The 24,254-nt window shown below is 43.5% G+C and overlaps 1 protein-coding gene across 3 annotated transcripts in view; it reads right to left on the bottom strand.

The window, feature by feature from the left end:
- The window catches only part of NEURL1 (neuralized E3 ubiquitin protein ligase 1), a 278,432-nt gene that overhangs the window by 98,881 nt on the left and 155,297 nt on the right, over positions 1-24,254 (bottom strand). For all 3 annotated transcript variants that reach the window (XM_030570453.1, XM_030570456.1, XM_030570455.1), the window contains exon 2: positions 3,832-4,073. In XM_030570453.1, the coding sequence (XP_030426313.1) occupies positions 3,832-4,073 (242 nt within the window). The remainder of the gene's footprint in view (positions 1-3,831; positions 4,074-24,254) is intronic.

Genomic DNA, 24,254 nt, shown 5'->3' with positions numbered 1-24,254 from the left:
GTGCCATGCTGAAAGTCTCCTGCATGGTTCTGAGCGCGCTCAGCTCCCACTGGATTGGGTCCTATATGTTCTAGAATAATTTAATCCACCACTAAAAATGTTGCCACCTCTGGGGTAGGACATGGCATCTGCATAACAGCACACAGCAACACTGCAGAAAAGGTTGACATAACGTAAAACAGACTGTATCAAGTTAAAACTAAAGAGGGAATATAATTAGCCCTGGTGCGCAAACTAAATTCCATTTCTGGGGTAATTACATTCTGCCTAGCAAACCTACTCTTGGCAGAAGTACCAAAAAAATCTTTTCTGGTGAGAGGATTTTACATCTCATATGAAAGATGGTACCTCCAGCAGCCTGTAGCACTGTGCCAAGGCACTGGTTCTTTCTTGACTCAGGGTGCCAAGTGCTGCCTACTGAAAAACCATCATTACTTCCCACCGCACTTTAAGGCTTTCCTAAGAGGTCTCCCAGCTATGTAAAAAACGATCTGGCACCTGCTTTGCTTCTCAGATGGGATGACATCACCACCCTATGGTAGCTGATTTGGATGCAGTAAAATGCAATAAAGCATATATAATTACATTAAATATGTAAAATGGAAATGACAGAAGTCCATTCGTCACTGAAAAACTGGGATTATTTATTGTAGCAATTTCACCGCAAATCCTAAATCCTCCTGGGACCTAGATAAATATGGTCTCATTGTACAACTTGCTCTGCAGTCTCTTGCCAATATTTTATAATAATCACATGCTCCACAAGTAAATACTCATATGGCGATATGGGAAATATGTCCCCTTGTATTCATCAGCCCCTACAAACAAATAGTTGCCAATACAGGCGGACTATAGGTAGTATCAGGATTAAAATCTAGTGTAAACCCTGCCAAACATTTGCATAGCTGGACACCCAAACACACTTATTTTTGCTTTAAAAAAACCGCAATGATTACCGATGGGCCAAATCCTCTACTCAGCAAACACTCCTATTTGACAGGCTGGGAAGGTCCACAGGGCGTGGGATGGGGAGGGAACAGGCATCTGCCATGCCTAAACTGTAAAGCAGTAGCTAAGTTGTTCCATGACTGCTACTACTGCAGTCTGGGGCTGCTGCTTCCTACATCCCACCTCCACAGATCCACTGACTCTGGCCCCAGCCACACTCATTGCCTGGGATTCCACCTCCAAGAAGCTCCATCAGAACACAGATCCACATCACACTGGACATCTCCACTTGCCTGCACTCTGGCCTGCTGAACAACTCTGGATTCATTGCCTAGTGGGTTCCTTAGAAGACTTAGAGGAGCAGAGAAGGGTGTAGGATTGATTCTGAAATGACATCTGGCAAACAGGGTCAAATCCCACAGTCCCTCACTCAGTCCTGTAGTGGGAGTTTTGCCTGAACATGAGCTGCGGGATTGGATGCATAGAAAAGAAGGTGGTGAGAATCTGACATAGAAAACACAAAAGCTTAGAGATGACCGTTTGGTAAAAGAAAGGAAAAAAAGACTGCTGAAAATGGACTCAGCAGAAAACAGACACAGAAAGGCAAAGGCATTCTTCAGATTTATGTCAATCCCCAAGGCACTTTTTCTGCTTATGCTTGTTGATTATTCATGCGCAAAATTCCCATTAGTTTCAGTGGAAGCTCTGCTCGTAAATTCCTAGTGCACAGATGAAAGTCCTGCCCGCCAATGTTTCATGTGTGTTATGGAAGATAAAACCCTAATATACATGGTCAAATACAAACATCGAGCTTCCTCAGTAGGGACAGGAGAACTGCTTCAGAACATAGAAATGACCCACAATCTTGGCCTAAAATGCAAATCTTTGGTGAGGTTTTTCAAAAACAAAATAGTTAACTCTCATCTCCCATCCCAACCATCTCATAATTCGTCAGGGTCACTTGTCTCTGCATTTCCCAGCTTCCGGCCAAAAATGCCACGTAACTAGATCAGTCCTGCTGCATTTCAAACCTGCATGGAAGCAGGAAGAAGCAAACAGAAAATAAATAGAAGCCTGTGTGAGGGATTTTTCCACCCAAGGGCCTGAGCCAGAGAGGTTTTGAGTGCTCTCGTTACCTACTGAATTCAATGGGAGTGATTGTGAACAATCAATTGAGATAACCCACTACCTTCGGACCAGCTGAGGAAGCTTGGCACCTCTCAGGAAGCACTCAGCTCCAAGTTCAGGCTCCACATTTGCAGACCCAAAAGCTTTGCATATTTCAGAGATAGACTCAGATTTTTAAGGTCTATCTGAACTGAAAGGAAGAACCTCCGAGCCTTTGGATGTGCCCTAAAGGTGGTTCAGCCCCTAAAGAGCCATAGCTAAACCCCTTCAGCTCTCAATACAAGACAGAGCATGTGATCTACAAGTCAGGCTGCATGTGGTTTGTCTGAAGGCTTTGGTGCAAAGAGATGTCTGGCCAGGAGAAGTGGTACCCTCCAGGAGAAGCCCTTAGCAGCAATCTGTGCCACCTTTCAGTGCACATGCCACCAAGGAGATTAATCAGTCTGATCCCAGTGAGGAAGTGGGATTTCTGGAACCTCATCTTCTCTGATCTTGACAGATGCAGTCTTGTCCTGCTCATGTCCCCATTGCTGCAAAGATCATTCTCCTGGCCCATCACTCTGACCATGTGACCCTTCTCTTTGCATCCCTGTCGTGGCTCCCCTTTCTGTTTCACATCAAACACAAGCTGCTTGTCTTCACTTTCCAGGCCCTTCATGACCTATCCCCATCCTACTTATCTCTCATGAGCCACTGAGATGTCCACTCCTGCCTCTGACCAGCCCATGGTGCCAGTCTCCATTGCCTACTAGTTACATTTTCAAGCAAGCATCTTTGTGCTTTCTCACATGCTGCTCCTCAGTGCTGGGAGGAGCTCCCTGAAAACACTGGCAAAGTGACCATATTCCCCTCTGTGAAATCCCTCCTTAAAACTCTCCTTTGCTGTGATGCCTACAAAAAAATAAACCTAGACTAGGGCTAGGCTGCTTGTGCGCTGACCGGTATTATCTCATTATTTCCTTGTATTGCTCCATCTAGCTATATCTTTCTCTGGTCACACTGTAAGTTCTTTGGGGCAGGGACTGTCTATTTGTTCTGTATCTGTACAGCACCTAGCAAAGTAGGGTCCTGGTCTGTGACTAGGGTTCCTAGACACAATGATAATACAAATAATTCATAATAATACCAATAAAGCACCAGGATGGCACAGGCACAAGGTCTGTCAGACCAAGAGCCTACGACTCTGTGTTCCAGGAAAGGGATGGAAAACACAGGAACAAAAGAACGGTTATAGTGGGTCAGACCAAAGATCCATCTAGCCCAGTATCTTGTCTTCCAACAGGGGCCAATGCCAGGTGCCCCAGAAGGAATGAACCAAACAGGGACTCATCGAGTAATCCATCCTCTGTCGTCCATTCCCAGCTTCTGGCAAACAGAGGCTAGGGATGCCATCCTCGCCCATCCTGGCTAATAGCTATTGATGGACCTATCCTTCATGAACTTATCTAGTTCTTTTTTGAACCTTGTTATAATCTTCACAACATCCTGTGGCAAAGTGTTTCACAGGTTTACTGTGCATTGTGTAAAGAGGTCTGGTACTAGAACTAAGATGCCTCAATGGGCAAACTATCTCAGTATCGATATACACCCACTACAATGAGCCATACTTCCCTTACCCAAGACTCCCATCTACGCTTCTCTGGGAACTATTTTATATACAGGTTCTGCTCTAACTCACTAATATTTTACAGCTAGTCTTTCCTGCTAGCACTTGAGGCTGTTACAATGGCAACGAGGGAGGAGTCATTTACTCACCTTTAACCTGACCTGCTCGTAGATCACGATAGGCCTGTTGCTGAAGGTAATGGCGTTGCAGAAGCTGGCCTGCCGCTTCACTGCCTTCTGTGCCGTGTCCATGATGATCTGAGACCCCTTGGCATGGGGATGGAAAAGCAGCGGGCTGATCGACAAAGCTCCACACTGCGTGATGGGCAGACAATGCTTCTGCTTGTGGTGGCATCGGTGAGAAGAAGCCGGAAAGGGTCCACCTAGAGAGTCTGAGACAGCATTTAAAAAAAGTGACATTTTAAATCTGATCTGAGTAATAATGGGAATCTCTCAGAGACAAATCACAAGGCTACGTTAGAGGGAACTGCAGTGTGAGATAAGAGCTAATCTAAATGCCTACACTGTAAATCACTAAAAAGTCTTTCTACAGAGTCTTGAACATAATAAAAGTCTATAACCATACAGATACCTGCCCTCTAGACAGTCTGATGATGCAGAGCATTACATGGGGAAGGCAGCTCAGCATTGGAGTGCATGGAAAGTTTCAGGGACACATTTTCAGAAACAGAGGTCAAAACTCAGTTCCAAAAATGTACCTGCAAATGTGAACGTGCAACTGCAAGCCACTCAGGTGAATCCATGCACAGATGGCTGGTAGTCCCCACTTCCTGACTGCTTCCCGGCCCAGCCACCATCAAGATGCACCTAAACCTGACCTGTCCCACCACCCCGAACTTCCAACTGCAGCCCCACCAGTCCCTCCCCGCCATTTGCTCCCAAGATGCTGTTGTATTCAGCCTCCTCCTGCACCTTGCTCGCTGTCTCTCTCCCCACTCACACGCTGCAATGCCATGTTCCAGCAACCTCCTACTGCCAACCCAGCTGGACTCCTGCACCAACCAATATCCTTCCTCCCTCCTCTTCCTCCCCAATGCTTCACCAGCTGCAACCTTAGGTGAGATCCCATTTTTACACTGTCATTCAGGAATGAGGAGCTAATGGTTATGGTGGAGCACGGAAGCTAAGAGGTGCATGAAGCAAGATAGGGATTATGTGCATATCTAGCCAAGGATCCAAACAGACAGTTTATAAAATAATTGGCCTGGTCGCTGCAGTAGCTTTATTGGTTCATGAATGGATTCATCTTTGTTTCTTCATAACATACAAAGCATGCAGCAGTTTGAACACAAAACAATTATTATATCAAGAACAAGTCATCGGCTTCCTTCTCCACATGCACGATACTGTGTATATGTACACTGATTGAAGGGTCCATAGAAATAAGATACAGAATGTCAACCAAAATAAATTGATTATTTGACGGTACATGAGAATCACAACCAAAGCATTGTTAACTCGTGTGTTAACAATGCCATCCTGCTGTGTCAGTTTGTTTCATAAATTACACACAACTAAATACCAATAATAAATTCTGTAACCTTCAGACTGTATGGGCTACATGGAATTAAGCATCAAATATGAAATGAAACTCCTTGGGTAGTTTAATTGGCCACAATGGTGTCTTTTAGAAGTACCACAGAGTCATAAAAAGTACTGTTGGCAAAACTATACTTCTGCATCATCTCTAGACAGTAACAGATCATCAGAACTGGACCCCGCTCTTTCCAGACATTGTGGTAGTTCAAATCTGTGTCCAGACTTGGTTTCTTACATCTGTTATTGTACTGAGTTTGAACCAAATCCCCAAACTTTGAAAAGTTTCGATTCTAATCAGAACTGTAACTCATTCCTGTTGCTAATCTAGATGCGGATCCAAACTGCTCTTAATTCACCCTTTCATCATTTTCTCACTACTACCTATAGATGTGGCAGAAATGCCAACATCTAGGCAGGCCCTCTCAGAGGTCCAGAGAGGCCCGGGCCACTTCTAGCTTTTGAGTCCCCGAGCCATAACAAAAATAAAAAATGATGACACATTGTCTAATCTTGTGCCATCAGAACCGATCTATTTTTATTAATATTTATGAACATTTGTAACTTTTGAATATGACAAAATCTATATCAGCTAACAAAAAAAATTATGTCTTTTACCAAATCACATCTCTTACTTGCTTAAATTTGCAGCTCTAAGCTGAGAGAGTGTGTCACATTTTGGTCCGATAGGGATGCGCATAAAAACAAGTTGCAAAACTTGTCAAATGCAAAAAAATTAACAAGTGTCTAAATTTGAGGCCCCCTTTGAGCTTGAAGCCCAGGCCAAATGGCCTTCTTGGCCCCCCCTCTGATTGGTCTTGCATCTAGGACTTGTAAAACTAGACCAGACATATACAGGAGACAAAAACGACTGTAGGTAATAATCCTGCTTTAGCAGGGAGAGGGACTGGGGAACGTACAACACACACAGCACTTTCAACACAAAACACTCATTATATTGAGAGTAAGTCATCTGCCTCTTTTTTCCTCACACACAGCCTGGCGTGTGGGCATGGGGGTGGGGCAAGGCTGTTCACAGAAATCCGATAAAGAATATCACTAGAAAATACTTGATTATTTGATCCAATGGATTGGGAGCAGGTGGCTTGCAGAAGCAACAGTTTGCATGTGGAGTGTGTGGGAAATGGCAGCTGGAAAAGTATGGGGAAAGCACAGGTGGAGCAGCCAACAAGAGAGAGAGAAAGAGATTTGTATTTTCTGTAGGAATACTGGTCAGTTATAATGTGACTGATGGAGCGAACGTAGTCCAGTACGCTGCTCTGACAGTGCCAGGTGATTCAGAGGAAGGTGCAGAAAACCCTGCAGTAGGCAGATATGGAATAAGCTGTGGAGGTTTCTTCCTAAACCCATATGTAGTTAAAGGCCCTGAAGCATGAGGATTTCACCCCTTCCAAAACTCTTAGATTTAAAAAAAATAACTCTGGTTATATTTATCCATATAAATGTCCAATCTTTTTTTTAATTCTACTACATTCTTGGCCTCAAAGATATCTTGTGGCAATGAGTTCCTAAGGCTTAAATGTGTATTCTGTGAAAAAATATTTCCTTTTATCAGTTTTAAATCTGCTTTCTTTCAATCTCATTGAACACCCCCCTTGTTCTTGTATTATGTATTGTCATGCTGAAAGGGCATAATGAGTGGGGTCCCACAGGGATCGGTTCTGGGTCCGGTTCTGTTCAATATCTTCATCAGTGATTTAGATAATAGCAGAAAGTATGCTTATAAAGTTTGCGTACAATACCAAGCTAGGAGGGGTTGCAAGTGCTTTGGAGGATAGGATTAAAATTCAAAATGATCCGGACAAACTGGAGAAACAGTCTGAAGTAAATAGGATGAAATTCAATAAGGACAAATGCAAAGTACTCCACTTAGGAAGGAACAATTAGCTGCACACATATAAAATGGGAAATGATTGCCTAAGAATGAGTACTGCAAAAGGGATCTGGGATCACAGTGGATCACAAGCTAAATATGAGCGAACAGTGTAACACTGTTGCAAAAAAAAAGCACACATAATTCTGGAATGTATTAGCAGGAGTGTTGTAAGCAAGACACAAGAAGTAATTCTTCTGCTCTACTCTGCACTGATTAGCCTCAACTGGAGTACTGTGTCCAGTTCTGGGCACCACGTTTCAGGAAGGATGTGGACAAATTGGAGAAACTCCAGAGAAGAGCAACAAAAATGGTTAAAGGTCTAGAAAACATGACCTATGAGGGAAGATTGAAAAAACTGAGTTTGTTTAGTCTGGAGAAGAGAAGACTGAGAGGGGACATGATAACAGTTTTCAAGTACATAAAAGGTTGTTACAAGGAGGAGGATGAGAAATTGTTCTTCTTAACCTCTGAGGATAGGATAAGAAGCAATGGGCTTAAATTGCAGCAAGGGAGATTTAGGTTGGATATTAGGAAAAACTTCCTAACTGTCAGAGTGGTTAAGCACTGGAATAAATTGCCTAGGGAGGTTGTGGAATCTCCATCACTGGGGATTTTTAATAGCAGGTTGGACAAACACCTGTCAGGGATAGTCTAGATAATACTTAGTCCTGCTTTAAGTGCAGGGGGCTGGAACAGATGACCTCTCGCGGTCCCTTCCAGTTTTATGATTCTATGAGATAAGGTAAATTGGGTACATCAGTTCACCCTATCTATACTATTCAGTATTCTATATACCTTTATTGTGTCTGCTCATTGTCCTCCTTTCTAAAGTAAACAACATCAGTCATTTCAATCTCCCTTCAGATGGAAGTTTTTCCAGGCCTTTTTCTCATTGTTCATCCCTTAGTTGTCTTTCTATTTCTGCTATATCCTCCTTAACAAGAGAGGCCCAGATCCCATGGATGGGAGTTAGGCACCTAAATATTTTTGAGGGTCTGGGCCAGGGTGACTAGAACTGAACACAGTATTCCAGGTGAGGAATTCCATCTCTAACTTCTATGACTCCTCTAGAAGATGCATAGTCTTTTTGCCATTTGTGCAATGAGCCATGTGTTCCTGGTTCTTTTGAGAGAATATAGTAGATTACTTGGTTTCTGGCTAATTTAAAGTCAATTAAGTTAACTTTATTGGTAAAATTACAGATTCCTAAAAGCTAGACTCATCTTGGGGAAAGCTGCATTGACAAAGCTGCATCAAAGTGAAATTTTTCCCCACAGAAGTTCACATGAACATTTTTGCTACTCCATTCTGAGACATATCAAATTTCTGTTTCATTTGCTGTAAAATTTCTACATTAAAAACAGCAAATATCAGATGTTTACCAGGTGAACTGATGTTTGCCTTAAAGAAATACCGAATGGTTGTTATTTTGCTCAGGAGTGAGAATTTCCCCATTTTTACACAAAGTTCCTGGTTTTGGTGGAAAACCCTACAAAATGTCAATTGCTTTTTCCACAAAAATGGATCATTTTTGAGAATTTACAGTAAGATATGAAAACATCTGTTTTTGACCATTTCTAGTTTTGTCTGGAATTTTCACACACCTCTGTGTGTTGGTTTCCAAAAGATACATGTGTGGGAAAGAGAAGAGAGTGACAGGAAATAATGTCTTCAATTCAAGCTGCCTTTTCTGGCTGGCTGAAGTGATCCCACCTAATTTCACTGTGTGACCCTGAAATAAGTCATTAGTAGTTGATTACACTCAAAGGTCTCATTGGCTTCAGACAGCATGGTAAAAGGCAGAGTATAAGAACCTAAATAAAACATCAGGATCTGTCTCGTAAAAGTCAAGGACAAGACAAAGAAGGAGTGATAGGGAGAGCTGTGTGTACCAGTAGAAAAGAGTGAGGGCTGACGTGATCACAGGCTATAAATACCTTCAAGAGTAATATACAATAATGAAAGGGAATTATTCACCACCTTGGAAGATGGCAGGAAAGGAGCAATGGCAGAAAGCTAGGGAAGGAAGTGTTTAGGTTAGCTGTTAAGAAATAATTCTAGACAATGCGAGGAATTTCGCAGTGGAACAGATTTCCAGGAGTGAAGTCATTTTCACTGTTGTGATTCAAACAGAAGAGAGGATAAGATAGCGAGAACGAGGCAATGCATAATCCTGATAAATGAAAGGAGGTCAGGTTAGGTGAACCAAGTATTCTTTTCTGGCCCTACAGACCAGCATGATTCGTTATGATCCAGCCATAATTGCCAACAAGTTTAACAGTCAAACACAAGGACATAAAAAGGATTTGGAAACATTTTACTAGACTTGCGTTGCAAAGCCAAAAGCTTTAACCTTATTGCCATGATTATAAGAACGGCTGTAGCTCTCTGCAGGACATCATGCCCTTTTAAAACATGGAAATGGAATGACCAAAACTGCTCACAGTTTTCTAAACAGGTTCCAATAACAATGCTGCATATGTCCAATGCATCTGTTGTAGGAGCATTACGCAGCCCTAGGGAGCTGTGCGATTCTGCAGGAACAATATTAGAAAAACGTTTATTTACAGTGACAACTTGGCACTGCAGAGAGCAAACAGGAACGAAGCCGTCTTAGAACAATGCCCGAAAGGCTCATAATGTGACCTTTGCATTTCAAACAGACACTCAGTGCAACTCACAAGATCACAAACCTCAGGAATAGGGAAAATTGACTTGGTAGTAGAATCCACGCGCAATAGATTATCAATACAAACAGAGAAGACGATTCCCTTCTCCCATACCTTATTTAAGAACAAAATCTTTGGGTCCTTACTCAGGGAAGACTCCAATTCAGTGGAAGTTTGCTTAAGTAAGGACCTCAGGAAATGGTCCTTAATAAAAAAAAGCACGCCCAGCTATTAATATAGTTAGTGCCTTGCAGTAATAATGATAGTGACGGGCCAGATACTAAGGTCTTTCCTCAGTTCTTCCCAGGGCAAAACTTCCATTCCAAAACTGAGTTAGTGCGACAGGCACCGTCTTGGCCAAGACCACGGACCTTCAGAGCTATAACCATGAGTATCTACAGCTTGACCTAACGGAGGTGGCCTCTGTAATTGGAGGCTGCAGCAAACACATCCCTCTACGGATCGGACACAGAGGAGGACGTGTAGCACACACCATCAAGGGGGCTATTCTGCATGCTGATTGCAAACGCTACTGCTCACATGATGTAGAATACAGTAACTTTAGATCCCCGCCCCCCATGGTTCAACTGTGTGATGTGGAATTAAGTTAAATTTGTAAGGCCAGATTCTCAGCTGACCCAAACAGGCATAGCTCTGTTGACAACAGTGGAGTCACACCATCTGAGAATATGGCTCATTGAGCTCTGCTCCCACAAGTGATATGTTATCTAAGGAAGACGGGAACAGTTGCTCAGAAACAAACTTTGCAACAAAAGGTAGATTTGAGAGAAGGTGTAAATTTGAGAGCTTGCTCAAGGACAATGCAAGGTTCTTACTGCACAGTGTGATTTGTAAAACAGCAAGGTTTTTTTTTTACTCCCAAGTGACAAGATGGTGTTATGATGACACGTTATAATTATAAAAACAGCCTGTATCCCCCAGGTCCTCCACAAATCTCACAAGTCAACAGGTCCTGTGAGTCACACAAGAACAAAATCACAACTGTACTAAGACACCACAACAGGCATTTGTATCTGCTAAATTGCTACAAATACAGCAAAATGTCATTAACTTGAGCAGGTTTCCTCCAGGTTTACAACAGGGTTGCTGAGAACAGCATCTGCCTCACTGTGATGGATAAAAATCAGGACAGATCAAAATTGTTGCATCACGCCTGACAGAGGCTGCTGAATGCTGTGTTGTTATAGCCATGTTGGTCCCAGGATATTAGAGAGACATGGTGGGTGAGGTCATATCTTTTATTGGACCAACTTGTGAGAGAGACAAGCTTTCAAGCTACACAGAGTCATTTCAGAAGTTAACACAGAAACCGATTGTTCGGTTTTGTAGGAACATCCAAGGGAGGAGACTAAGTGGGAGGAAACCTTTGGGAGGTGGGCCTCTTGCAGACTTCTCCACACTTGTGTGTTGGAGGATGGAGTCACAGGCCACAAACCCACAGATTCCCTGGAACCTGCATTAATTCCAGGTGAAGACAAGGAGGTTTGGTCCATTTGTAAGCCCAGAACCTGTGCCTGCCCTTCCTCTTGCCCACTCTCTTTGGCAACATGTCTCCAGTGGAGCCAGCAGTTCTCCCACTGTGAAAACACGCTAGAGCTATACCACGTTTCTGCCATGATCTCTGCAACACCAGTAGGGAGACAGTGAGCTGACCCCCACATCCCTACCCCCATGGATTCCCAGACCTGCAGAGGGGCCTTCATCGACTCCCGATGAACTGGCAGAGGGGGACACTGCTGCAGAAGTGGTTGACTTCCCCTTCTACTTGTGACAGATGACCCTCCGATCATGGACTTCAGAGGCACAATCAGGCCTACCATGACTTATAATTCAGATACATCTGAGCTCTTGATTTTCTCAGCTTAATAAAATGCTCTCACAAAGCTTGTTTGCATTCTTCCCCAGCAGCACCAGTGCTCTGTGAAAATTTGGCTACAAAAAAAGGGGTTGTTTATCAAAAAGGTTGCTTAAGGGTTGGTTTGTTTTTTTAAGAACATTTTTCCTATTGAAATTGTTTTGACTGACAATGTTTGTGTGATACTGTGTAGAGAACAAAAAAAAGTTATTTCAGATAGCATCCCACCGACAAGGCATTCAAGAAGAGCTTTGCAGAGATTTAGAATCAAGAGACAATTAGAGATAATGCTCCTGGGTATTAAACCTGAAGAGACATGATTGCAAGAACATCACAGTGACTACCATGCAAGACGGAACTGGAGAAAACAATTCCGTGTCCAGCTGCAGAGGAAGAGAAAAGAGCTGAGTAACAAAGGTGAAGGTACCAAGTATCATAGGGGCAGCCACGTTAGTCTGTATCCACAAAAACAATGAGGAGTCCGGTAGCACCTTGAAGACTAACAGATTTATTTGGGCATAAGGTGAAGGTAATTTTCCTTGCAGACTAGTTACAGTGAGAAGGAACAGACCCATGCAGAAACAGAGAGGTATGAGCATTATCTTCTCATCTGAAGAAGGCTACAGTGTGATTTGTAATCTAGCAGGCTGCACCATGACATATGCAACAGAGACAGGAAGGGAAGAAAGAGAACACGTTTAAAAAAACATGAGGGATAGGGTTGCATGAGAGAATGTCTTGCCCTGGGAGTGTGTTTATGCTGCAGAAAGAAGAGATCCCGGCCCTGGAAGAGCAAGCGTGCTGCAATCAGAAAGAAGTAGCCGACGGGTGGGAGAATAGGGAGACGTAATTTCAACTGTAGAGAATCAAGATTAGTGAGATGAAGCCTCAAAGGGATCAATGAACTGCATTTCTGCTCTTTGAGATGTTACCCACATATGAACACCAAGGTACCGAAAGGATCAACGTGATTGTTAGTAAGAGCCTGGCAAGAAACTATGATCATTTCTTGTTCTAGGGCATGGGTGGCCAACCTGAACCTGAGAAGGAGCCAGAATTTACCAATGTACATTGCCAAAGAGCCACAGTAATACATCAGCAGCCCCCCATCCACTCCTGGCCCCAGCACCTCCCACCCGCCAGCAGCTCCACCAATCAGCACCTCCTCCTCCCTCCCCGCACCTCCCAATCAGCTGTTTGAGGCATGCAGGAGGCTCTGGGAGGGAGAGGGAGGACCAAGGGCATGGCAGGCTTAGGGGAGGGAGCACAAAGGCATGGAGAGGGGGCAGGGCCTGTGGCAGAGCCAGGGGTTGAGCAGTGAGCACCCCCCTGGCACAGTGGAAAGTTGGCACCTGTAGCTTCGGCCCCAGAGTTGATGCCTATACAAGGAGCCACATATTAACTTCTGAAGAGCCGCATGTGGCTCCGGAGCCACAGGTTGGTCACCCCTATTCTAGAGCTTCAGACTTTGCCTTCAAGAATTCATGGCAAACTCCAAGATAGACACATTGCTAAACATGAACAGTAGCTCACATGCAAGGGAAACTCAAAAAAGGTCTCGAACCAATTTTCCCATGTATAAACTGCCTCAGGAAAGAGACGTAGGGGAACTGTAAAAATACTACAGAGGACGACCAGGTTTTCCTACTTTGCCACTGCCAACATGTTTGTTCTTCTTGAAGGAACAAGAAACTGAGTATCTCCAATGTGAGTCTAAGTCTCCCTGTGCCTACTACACCAAGGAAAGTGTTTAAGAACAACTCTACCTCCCTTTAAGATTTACTACTCTTTTGACACTGACAGGTCATTGTCACCAGGGGTTACCACTGACCATATAATTACCAAGACAAAAACTACACATTTCCTGAAGGAAAAGAACATAGTTTGGTATGTGTCAGATGGGGTCTAAATTAGCTGTTGGGGTCTAAATTATTTGTGTCCACTCAAGAAAGAGATCTTGGAGTCATTGTGGATAGTTCTCTGAAAACACCCACTCATTGTGCAGCAGCAGTCACAAAAGCAAACAATGTTGGGAATCATTAAGAAAGGGATAGATAATAAGACAGAAAATATCATATTGCCTCTATATAAATCCATGATATACCCACATCTTTAATATTGAATGCAGATGTGGTCAGCCCATCTCATAAAAGATATACTGGAATTGGAAAAGGTTCAGAAAAGAGCAACAAAAATTATTAGGGGTATGGAATGGCTGCCATATGAGAGAGATTAATAAGACTGGAATTTTTCAATTTGGAAAAAAGACAACTAAGGGGAAATATAATAGAGGTCTATAAAGTCATGACTGGTGTGGAGAAAGTAAATAAGGATGTGTTATTTACTCCTTCTCATAACACAAGAACTAGGGGTCACCAAATGAAATTAATAGGCAGCAGGTTTAAAACAAACAAAAGGAAGTATTTTTTCATGCAACACAGTCAACCTGTGGAACTCCTTGCCAGAGGATGTTTTGAAGGCCAAAACTATAATAGGGTTAAAAAAAGAACGAGATACATTCATAGAGGATAGGCCCATCAATGGCTATTAGCCAGGATGGGCAGGAATGGTGTCCCTTGCCTCTGTTTGCCAGAAGCTGGGAATGAGCGAAAGGGGAGGGATCACTCGATCATTACCTGTTCTGTTCATTCCCTCTGGGGCACGTGGCATTGGCCACTGTCGAAAGACAGGATACTGAGCTAGATGGAATTTTGGTCTGACCCAGTATGGCCGTACATATGTTCTTAATGCAAAATAGGCAAAGGCCAACATAGATGGGTTCAAACTGAAACACCAGACCCGAATCACCTTCAATATTAGGCTAGTTGGGGTTTTAACTTTGTGGGCTAGATCTGAACCTCCACTCAAAACGCTGAAACAGTTCAGCTCCACATTTCAATGTCACAGCTCATGTCCATTTCTAGTCAAACGCACAGCTATACCAAACAGCGGTTCGGAATGCAAAGGGTCTCCATGGAAATGGAGGTGTCATCTCACCCAATATGTTGTGGGTGTATTTAAAGATTCTCTGAACATGGAATCATCCTTACCCAGAAGTTTGGGGCTAAGGAATACAGTGTGGGCCAGTGGACAGGACATGCACAAGACTTGCATTTTACTTTACATTTGAGCAAGTCTTTTCCCCTTGCTCTGCCACCTCTTCCCCTACCATCCTTTGGCAGAGTGCTCTGTTTAGGTGGTAAGCTCTTCAAGGCAGGAACTGTTCCCCACTAAGTGTCCGTATGGAGCTCAGCACCTTGGGGCCTGATTATGGCTGGAACCTTGAGATACTATCATCATACAAATAAAAAAATATCAATTCAAAAATGACTTCCCAATAAGCAGGTTGCCAGGGTGAATTTTTCATAGGTTCAGCTGCTTTTCAATTTATCCCTGATTTTCTCTGTACCTTCCTGGAGCTTTAAAATCCCACTTCTTGCTGCCACCAACCCACAGAGGCATATTCTGCCCTGCAGGGTGAATTCCACTGAATATTACTGAGTTCCTCTATAAAAGAGGCTCTCTTCCTGCAGGGCAGGTGGAATTTCCATGCTCTGGAGGCAGTAATGGAACCCTAGTTATTCTAGTGGGTATACTACTGGACTTGGATTAAGGAGGCCTGTGGAATATTCCAGCTGTGCCATTGACCTGCTTTGTGATGGCATGCACGCACGTCAAGCCCCATCTATGAGAACAGACTGGGCTCCCGGGGAAGAGGTGCGTGTCCCCCAGCAGATTATTTTTTGCCTTTTTCTCCACAGGGGGCACAAAAAAATGTGGGCCATATGACTTCTGCATCGGCGCAGAATCCCCCCAGGAACATATTTTGGTGAGTCATTTCATCTCTGTTTCTCCTCCGACCTCTTGTTTATTGTATGCTCTTTGGGTCAGGGATTGTCTTTTATTATGTGGCTGTACAGTGCCTGACACAATGAGAATCTGACCTCAGCTGGCACCTCTAGATGTTACCATAATACAAATAATAGTGACTGCAGCCAAAAGTAATAGATATTGCATGCTCTGCCACATCACGCTCTGCGGCACCAATGAATACGCAATACTGGCAAATGAGATAGTTGATCAAACTTTAAAAGCCCACACCTACTATTTTTCAATATAGTTGTTGGAATATACTATGACGAGGCCAATAGTGGGACTGTGGTTTAAAGACTCATCTCAAAAGTTACCCTCCTCAATAACATATGTGCCCACCAGTGACTCCAGAGGGGATGTGAGTCCAAGTCCTGCAGTCCCCTGCTTGTCTAAAGGAGACCAACCTACTAACAAAGCTGCATGATCTCAAGTAGCATCTATCGTATTATGCTAGGCAAGACAGGTACACCCAAAAGAGTGGCCATGTTCTTGTGAAAGGACATGTTAACCAGACAGACTGGCAGCCACTTCTCGCTCTCCACCCGCAGTCTGAAAAATCTGAAAGCTTTAGCTAAACAAAAAGATTAAAGACTTCCCTTGTTAGCTAAGGGATGGTACTTTTCAACAGACAGCTGTTTGTTGTATAGAACAAAAGGCAAATCCAGCCGCTTAAAAGAAAAACCTCTTCCCTTTATAAATGTGAAACTAATGTTTTAACTTGGCATTTTCAACAGCTGCACTGTTTGATTTTTAAGTGTCTAATTCCTATTCTTTATTTAGTGTTTATTCAGTGTCTCTTGCAGTCATTCACAGCAATTTAGTCATTAAAATGGCACAGTATTATGAAAGGAGTGATAGTCCTGCTTTCAGTTCAGCACAGTGCCCAGACTGGGGGAAACTGGGCACAAAGAAGAATATTAAAGGTACTTTTAAAACCTTTCACTGGTGAGATCTTAGAGTAATAATCCCTACAGGATCAACTGGCCTCCTTTTCTCATTCACTTAGTCCAGTTAGCATTTATTTTTTGAGTAGGGCAAGCTTATTTCCAAACCTATTAAACAGACATTCCCCTTGGGATAATACCGATTTTTGTTAACATAACATTGTTCTTTTCAGCAGTGGTTAGCTATTGTGACTAGCTGGTGAGCCAATCAATAAATTAAACCCCGATCTGAAGCTGCCATCTAGGGTGCGAAGATAGTTCAGTCTCCATTATCATTTTTGTCTCCTCTATTGAGGCAGCCAACAAAGATAGCAAGTAGCACGGCAAATACTATCCTGAAACTGCTGCCCCGTTTCAAACACGCCACAGAACAGCCGCTACATGGCACTTTAAATTAAATGCACAAAATTACCCCGATACACATTCAGATGCCTCCACCTGTAACATCAACTACATAGTATTGATTGTGACAGACACATGTAAGAAATGATTAAACCAAAACATTCTTGTAAAGATTTTGTTAAGGTAAGCAGTTCCACATAATCGCCGTGATCTATTACAATATGGCCACTCAGGTACAAGGGGTGGAAACATGGCCTTAAAAGCAACTTTAGTAATTTACATCAGTGGGGCCAGGATTTCACCCACAGCGTTTGCAGTCTGAGCTTTATGTTTAAAAGTTTTCAGGATGAAAGGAAGAAGCAACTGCAGCTGCGATGGACTTTGACTGTAATAATTTATGAATACGGTGTGTTGACTTGGTTATTAGGATGTATACTGTATCAATATATTGGTTTAGTGTAACAGCAGGCTGGAAGGAAAATGAAGAGATTGAGATAAGCTAGCCCTTATGTGACGAACTGGGAATGTTCTTAATGTTTTCTCTGAATACTGTGTTGGTGCCTCAGTGTTCCCTAGGCAGTTCTTAAGTATCTAGGTGGTGGAATAAAGGTGTGTGATTGCTGCAAAGCAAAGGGCCAGTGCACCTAAATGCCTGGCACTCTGTCTCCTAGCAACTGATGGCTTGGGCCCCTCCCCTGCAAAGGTGCCAGCTGAAGATGTTGGAGACAAAGGGATCAGGTGACCTGCTGGCCCAGGAAAGGAGCTGAGCAGAGGAGGAGGGGCTGGAGGGGGTTGTTAGTCTGGAGCTGGCTGGGGACGTGGATTGAAGTGCAGACGTGGGGGTCTGGCTCACTGCCCCCCAGAATGGACCCAGCTGAGGGGTCCCGTTCGCTGTACGTACAAGCTCTGTTTTAGACCGTGTTCCTGTCACGTCTGACTGCAAAGTGGGAGTGCAGGACCCTGTGGCTTCCCCAGGACCCCGCTGGGCGGGCTCGCTGTGGGAAGCACACGGAGGGGCAGAGGATGCCGAATGCTCCAAGGAGAGCCCAGTAGGTGAAGCCGTGTGAGCTTCTTGCCCTGAACAAATCTGCTCCAAGGGAGAGGAGGCTTCCCAAAGTCCTGATTGGCTTTGTGGGGAGCAGTTCCAGAACATCGCCGGTGACTCCGTGACACCTTAACAAACACTTGAGGGTTGTTACAGGACAATGGTAGAGTCATTGGCTCTGAAGAGCCTGACTCAACACTCTGCTCACTCAACTGGAGTTGTTTTGTCCAGAAAGCCCAGGAACTGACTAGAACATATGGACTTGGCATGGATTAAAATGGAAACTTGCCCTCTCAGGAGGAGAAATAGCTCTTAGGGAGCTGGTCAGAGAAACCAGACTGACACAAGAACAATGCTGACAGACCCCAGTTGTTGCCAGCTGGGATCAAACCTGGGACCTTTGGAGCGTAATGCATGAGCCTCTACTGGATGAACTAAACACCACCTGTCTCTTTGGCAAGGCTGTAGCAGGCTCATCAATCTCTAGTTGGTCTAGCCACAACTAGCGGGGGACAGAGTGCCACATCAAGCAGGCATAGGTTACACAAGCGTCCACTGGAGTGTCTGAAGAAGCCAGGCCTGCCTAAGCCATGCTTTAGGTAAGGTAGACAAGCATGCAGTCACAGGTGGCCATCCAAGTCAGACCTGTCGGGAAAGCACAGATGATACATTGGGTACTGCAAGTCGGGGCCTGGACTAATAGTGAAATTCCATTGCTGGAGAGATAAAGCCGTGAGGGGGTGCACTCAAGAAAGACTGGAAAAAGGAGCAGTTAGCCCTGCAACCATGATAGCATCATTTCCATGTAAATATATACAGTAACTCCTCACTTAATTTTGTAGTTATGTTCCTGAAAAATGTGACTTTAAGAAAACGATGTTAAGCGAATCCAATTTCCCTGCAAGAATTAATGTAAATGAAGGGATAAGGTTCCAGGAAAAAAATTTTCACCAGACAAAAGACTATACACACACACACACACACACACACACACACACACACACTATAAGTTTTAAACAAACAATTTAATACTTGTACACAGTGATGATGATTGTGAAGCTTGGTTGAGGTGGAGGAGTCAGAGGGTGGGATATTTCCCAGGGGATGCCTTACTGCTAAATGATGAACTAGCAATTAGCTAAGCCCTCAAGGGTTAACTCTCACACTCTACAAGGCAGCAGGGAGGGGAGACAGCATCGCAGACAGAGACACACGCCTTGTATATGAAAGAGAGATGTGCATTGCCCCTTTAAGTACACTGCCTTGTTAGTTAGATCAGCTTGCTGAGATTGCAGCTGCTGCCAGCAAGTTCCCTTCGTCCTGAGTGTCCCTGCTCTATGGAAGATGGGGGAAGCAGGAGAGAGGGGGATACCCTGACATTAGCTCCCCCTCTTCTATCCCTCTCCCCTGCACAACAAGCAGGAGTCTCAGAGAGCAGCTCCATGGCAGAGGGCAGGAGCAACACATGCTAGCCTGCTGGGCAGCTGCTGCACAGGGAACTTAGGGAAGCTGACAGTCCACCCTGGTTCCAAGCCCCCACCAGCTGGCTGCAACAGGCTGCTCTATCTGCAAGTGGACAAAGCAGGCGGCTGCCAAACAACATTAGAAGGGAGCATTGCACAACTTTAAACAAGTATGTTCCCTAATAGCAATGTAACAACATGACTTTCATAGAACATCAAGGTTAGAAGGGACCTCAGGAGGTCATCTAGTCCAAATCTCTGCTCAATCCACAGACAGATTTTTTCCCCAGTTCCCTAAACAGCCCCCCTCAAGGATTGAACTCACAACCCTGGGTTTAGCAGGCCAATGCTCAAACCATTGCACTATCCCTCCCCTTCAAGTGAGGGATTTACATGAGGAGTTACTGTACAGGACCTGGTTCTGCTTTCACTTACTCCTGATCCACACCAGTGTAATTACAGTAGTGTAAAACCAGTGTATAATCAGAATCAGGGCTGTCCTTAGGCATATGCGTTGCATAGAGCACCAGAAAATTTGAGGCACCACAGGGTCTTAGTGTCCACCCTTCAACTTCTTCCTATCCCTGTTCTAATCTGACCTTTCCTGCAGGCTCCCACCACAGCTGGCTGCTGCAGACTGGTGAGTCTTCCCCTGGAGGGGATCTAGTAGTTAAAAGTGAAAAAGCCTCCAGCCTGCCAGATATATTAGCACAACACTAAAACTGTTAAAGAGTCATTCAAGCGGTAATGAAGCCATTTAACAGGCATTTGCCAACCCCCAGGTATATACTGTCAGTTTCTGAATTTACTGACAAAAACAATCGTGCATGACTGTAATATTTACTCAGAACATGTCAGTCTACAGGACCTTAGTTTAAAATTTGCTTTAAACAATATTTCATTAGTGTTGTTAGGATATAGATATTCAGGCCTGTCTGCAAAGGCCTATACATTAAGAATTTAGGTGTATTCTTATCACTCAGGCTACGTCTAGACTACCTGCCGTATCGGCGGGTTAAAATCGATTGCTCGGGGATCGATATAACACGTCTCATCTAGACACGATATATCGATCCCCGAGTGCGCTTATATCGATTCCGGAACTCCACCAACCCCAACGGAGTTGCAGAATCAACAGGGGGAGCCGCGGACATCGATCCCGCACGGTGAGGACGGGTGAGTAATCCGATCTTAGATATTCGACTTCAGCTACGAGTTGCGTATCTAAGATCGATTTTCCCCCCCTAGTGTGGACCAGCCCTTAGCTAGTTATAGAGGTATAAAAGAAAGAATCAAAATCACTGTCTGTGTAATGGCCTTCTCTTACTGTGACAGGCTAAGGCCTTCAGCTAAGATGTAGTTAGGCAGCCATAAGCTGGGAAGTGTATGGTCACATCCTCACATTCCAAACTAGTCACATTGAAATAAAGTGCTATTGGGCTATTGGGAATACAATCCTGTCCTGATATTCCTATCACCTCCAGAGAAAGGGAAGAGCCTAGAAGATGTAAAAAGAAACTTAGTTTGATAGCATCCTGTCTGGCAAGAACTCACTTATCAATAGACACAGCTGAAAAACCCTTAAGTCTGTATAGATGTAGTTATGAAATCCTCACTTCTGTATTGTTTTGTATGTTTATTTGCATGGTCTCTGTCTGGTTCTGTAATTGTTTCTGTCTGCTGTATAATTAATTTTGTTGGGTGTAAACCAATTAAGGTGGTGGGGTATAATTGGTTAAATAACCATGTTACAATATGTTAGGATTGGTTAGTTAAATTTCAGTAAAATGATTGGTTAAGGAATAGCTAAGCAAAACTCAGGTTTTGCTATATAGTCTGAAGTCAATCAGAAAATGGGGGGGGACAAATGGGAACAGGGACTGGGGATGGAGGAATTAAAATCATGTCTTGCTAAAGGGGGAAATGGGAACAGGGGATGGGAACAGGAACAGGGACACAGGCAAGGCTCTGTGGTGTCAGAGCTGGGAAGGGGGACACTAAGAAAGGAAACTGGAATCGTGCTTGCTGGAAGTTCACCCCAACAAACATCAAATTGTTTGCGCCTTCGGACTTCGGGTATTGTTGCTCTCTGTTCATGTGAGAAGGACCAGGGAAGTGAGAGGATGAAGGAATAAGCCCCCTAACAAGTGTGTTGCTGAAGATTATAAAATCACATCTCTAAAAAATCGTTGCATCGATTTTTGGATGTACAATCTGAGTATCTATCTTTAGCCTTAAATGCTTGGGTCGTCAGACATATAGTGTTTTAAATAAATCCTTCAAAAGACCCCCCTTACCTAAAATACACATGCGAGCCCGGGCTGCTGTTGGGCATAGGGGCACCAGTTTAATAATACTGCCTAGGGCCACATAAATCCTAAGGACGGCCCTGATCAGAATCAGGCCTACTGGATTAGACAAAGACAGCAACTCTCACCCGGAATTGTGCAGTAGAGGACAGTTCTCCAAGGAATGATACCAGTTGAATATACAACAGGTGAGCAACTTCTCATTATTTAAAAAGCTTTTTACCCTTCATATTATGAAAGGAGGCGTGGAAAATGATTGGTCACATAAAAGAAGAATATGGTCTCACTCAGTATGAAATTAGTGTCTTGTAAACTCAGAACAAAAGGAGACATTACTGCAGACAGTATGTAGCAGCGTATGGCATTCATTACCACCGGAGGCCAGAGAAGCAAGGAGTTTATTTTACGAAGTTTAAATAATCTTGTGGCTAATAACATCTCTAGTTATGCACAATAAGATAAGGATAATCAAATCTCAGGCTTCAGGGTAGCTTAACATAGGGACAGAAAGGATTTTTTCTCCTTCTCTCCCCATGTACAGCACTAAAAAATTAGATACATTGTAGAGAGACAAGGCGGGTGAGAAAATATCTTTGATTGGAGGTAAAAGATATTACCTCACCTGTCTTGTCTCTCTAATATCCAGGGACGAACATGGCTACAGCAACACTCCATACATATATAATGTGAGTTATTCTGCCTTCTTTTGAGCATCAAGTACTGACAGACCAATAGTCTCATACAGCATAAAAGTGCTACAATATTCCTGAGAGAAAGGGATGCAGAACAGAAAAATCCCTAGATCAAGCTGAACTGAAGCTAAGCTTATTTTTCAGTTTGAAAAGGTTTAGACAAGTTTCCTTAGCTCTCATTTACCTTGACACACAACTGATTTCTGACCATTACTGAAATTCATCTACAAAGTCTCAGCTCTTGTCTTCAAAGTCCTATGGCAGGCTGAGAGAACATACTGACAGAACAGCTGATCAAAGCAAGAGACCCCAAGTGTGTTACACTTACACTAATCAGGATTAAACAAAGACTGTGAATGGCTAGCCAACTACAAAAGCAGTTTCTCCTCCCTTGGTGTTAGAAGAGGGTCTCTTCCTCCCTGATTGAACTAACCTTGTTATCTCTAGCCTGATTCTTGCCTGCATATTTATACCTGCCTATGGAAATTTCCACTACATGCATTTAACGAAATGGGTATTCACCCATGAAAGCTCATGCTCCAATACGTCTGTTAGTCTATAAGGTGCCACAGGACTCTTTGCTGCTTTTACACTTGAAACTTCTCACTATGATATCAACAAAGGGAGAGTGGATCCTGCTGAATAGTGAAAAGCTCAGTTCAGGGCCAGGAAAAGGGAGATGAGGGGTCAGTGTCAGATCATGAAGAAACTGGAGAGCCATGGGAATGGAAGAATTGAGTCAGGGAAGAGAGAAGGAAGGATCTTCATGGGTTGGAGGATCAGGAGAGAAGGATATCCACTTCTTTAGGTGCAGGGGGGTGGGGGGAAAAAGAGGGAAAAGAGAAAAAGAAGAAACTTCTGATGATTCAGTTAGTGTTAGAAACTTCAGCCAAGTGTCTAGACTTTTCAGGGTTTATCCTAAATGTACCTCCAAATATTCCGATGTTGACATATCACTAATATCCTCATAGCACCAGAGACACTGTACACGTTCCCCAAGTCTCATTTCACAGCATGCGTGTGTATGTGCACGTCTCCAAGAGACTTTTCCGAGTACAAACACTTCACCAATTTTTGCCCATTACTCATATTCAGAAGGCTGTTATTTCCCCTGTGGTTTTAATTGCACCGAGTATGCTTATCACTTCCTGTCCTAAAGTGTTGTGTAGCGTTCCTGTGAACTGTTAAACAGCTTCCATCCTTCACCCCAAAGGTAGCTGCATTCAGCACAGCACCCACTCTCAGAGAGTTAAGCACAGTTCAGGCTTCAAAAGTCAGTTGCATAAAAGCCAGAACCCCACTGCAAATATTTTATGGCCACGTGGTATTTCCATGGACTACAAATCAATGTAAAAGATGTTTTCCTTTCTTCAGGAGGCCTCATATAGCCTGTGTTTAAAAAATATGCATTCCCTCTGCTAAATATAAATCAGTAGGGTTTTTTTTCCTTCCAAAAGATTAACAAGTCTCAGTATTTAGGGAACTAATTCTGGAATACTTGTAAATGTGCCAGTGTTCTCTTCCAGTTTAAATATAATTTAATGGAAAGTCTATCCTGGGCATAACTTCCATATACAGTGCAATAAATTGGACATCATAATATTAAATTTCATGGAAAACCAGAGAAAGAATAAGTATGGATCTGTTGGGGACAAACCCTTTGTAGTTGTCAGGAAAAAAAGGAAGGTGGAAGCAGCAACGGAGAAAACAAAACAGGACCATGGAACAGTCATGAAAACGAACATGTGGGACCAAATGCAGAGAGAACGTGAGTTATACGTTGGGAAGTGGGTAAAACGGGATGACTTACATATCGAACAGGGGCTGAAAGCAGGTGTATGTTACAGAAGCAGAGACTCTGGTCCAATTCTGATCTCAGCTCCTCCTCCTTTAATCTCTATTTACA

This window comes from Gopherus evgoodei, chromosome 7, assembly GCF_007399415.2.
Source record: "Gopherus evgoodei ecotype Sinaloan lineage chromosome 7, rGopEvg1_v1.p, whole genome shotgun sequence".
NCBI lineage: Eukaryota > Metazoa > Chordata > Testudines > Testudinidae > Gopherus > Gopherus evgoodei.
The sequence above is the reverse complement of the archived record's forward strand: the minus strand, read 5'-3'. Positions and strand labels throughout refer to the sequence as shown.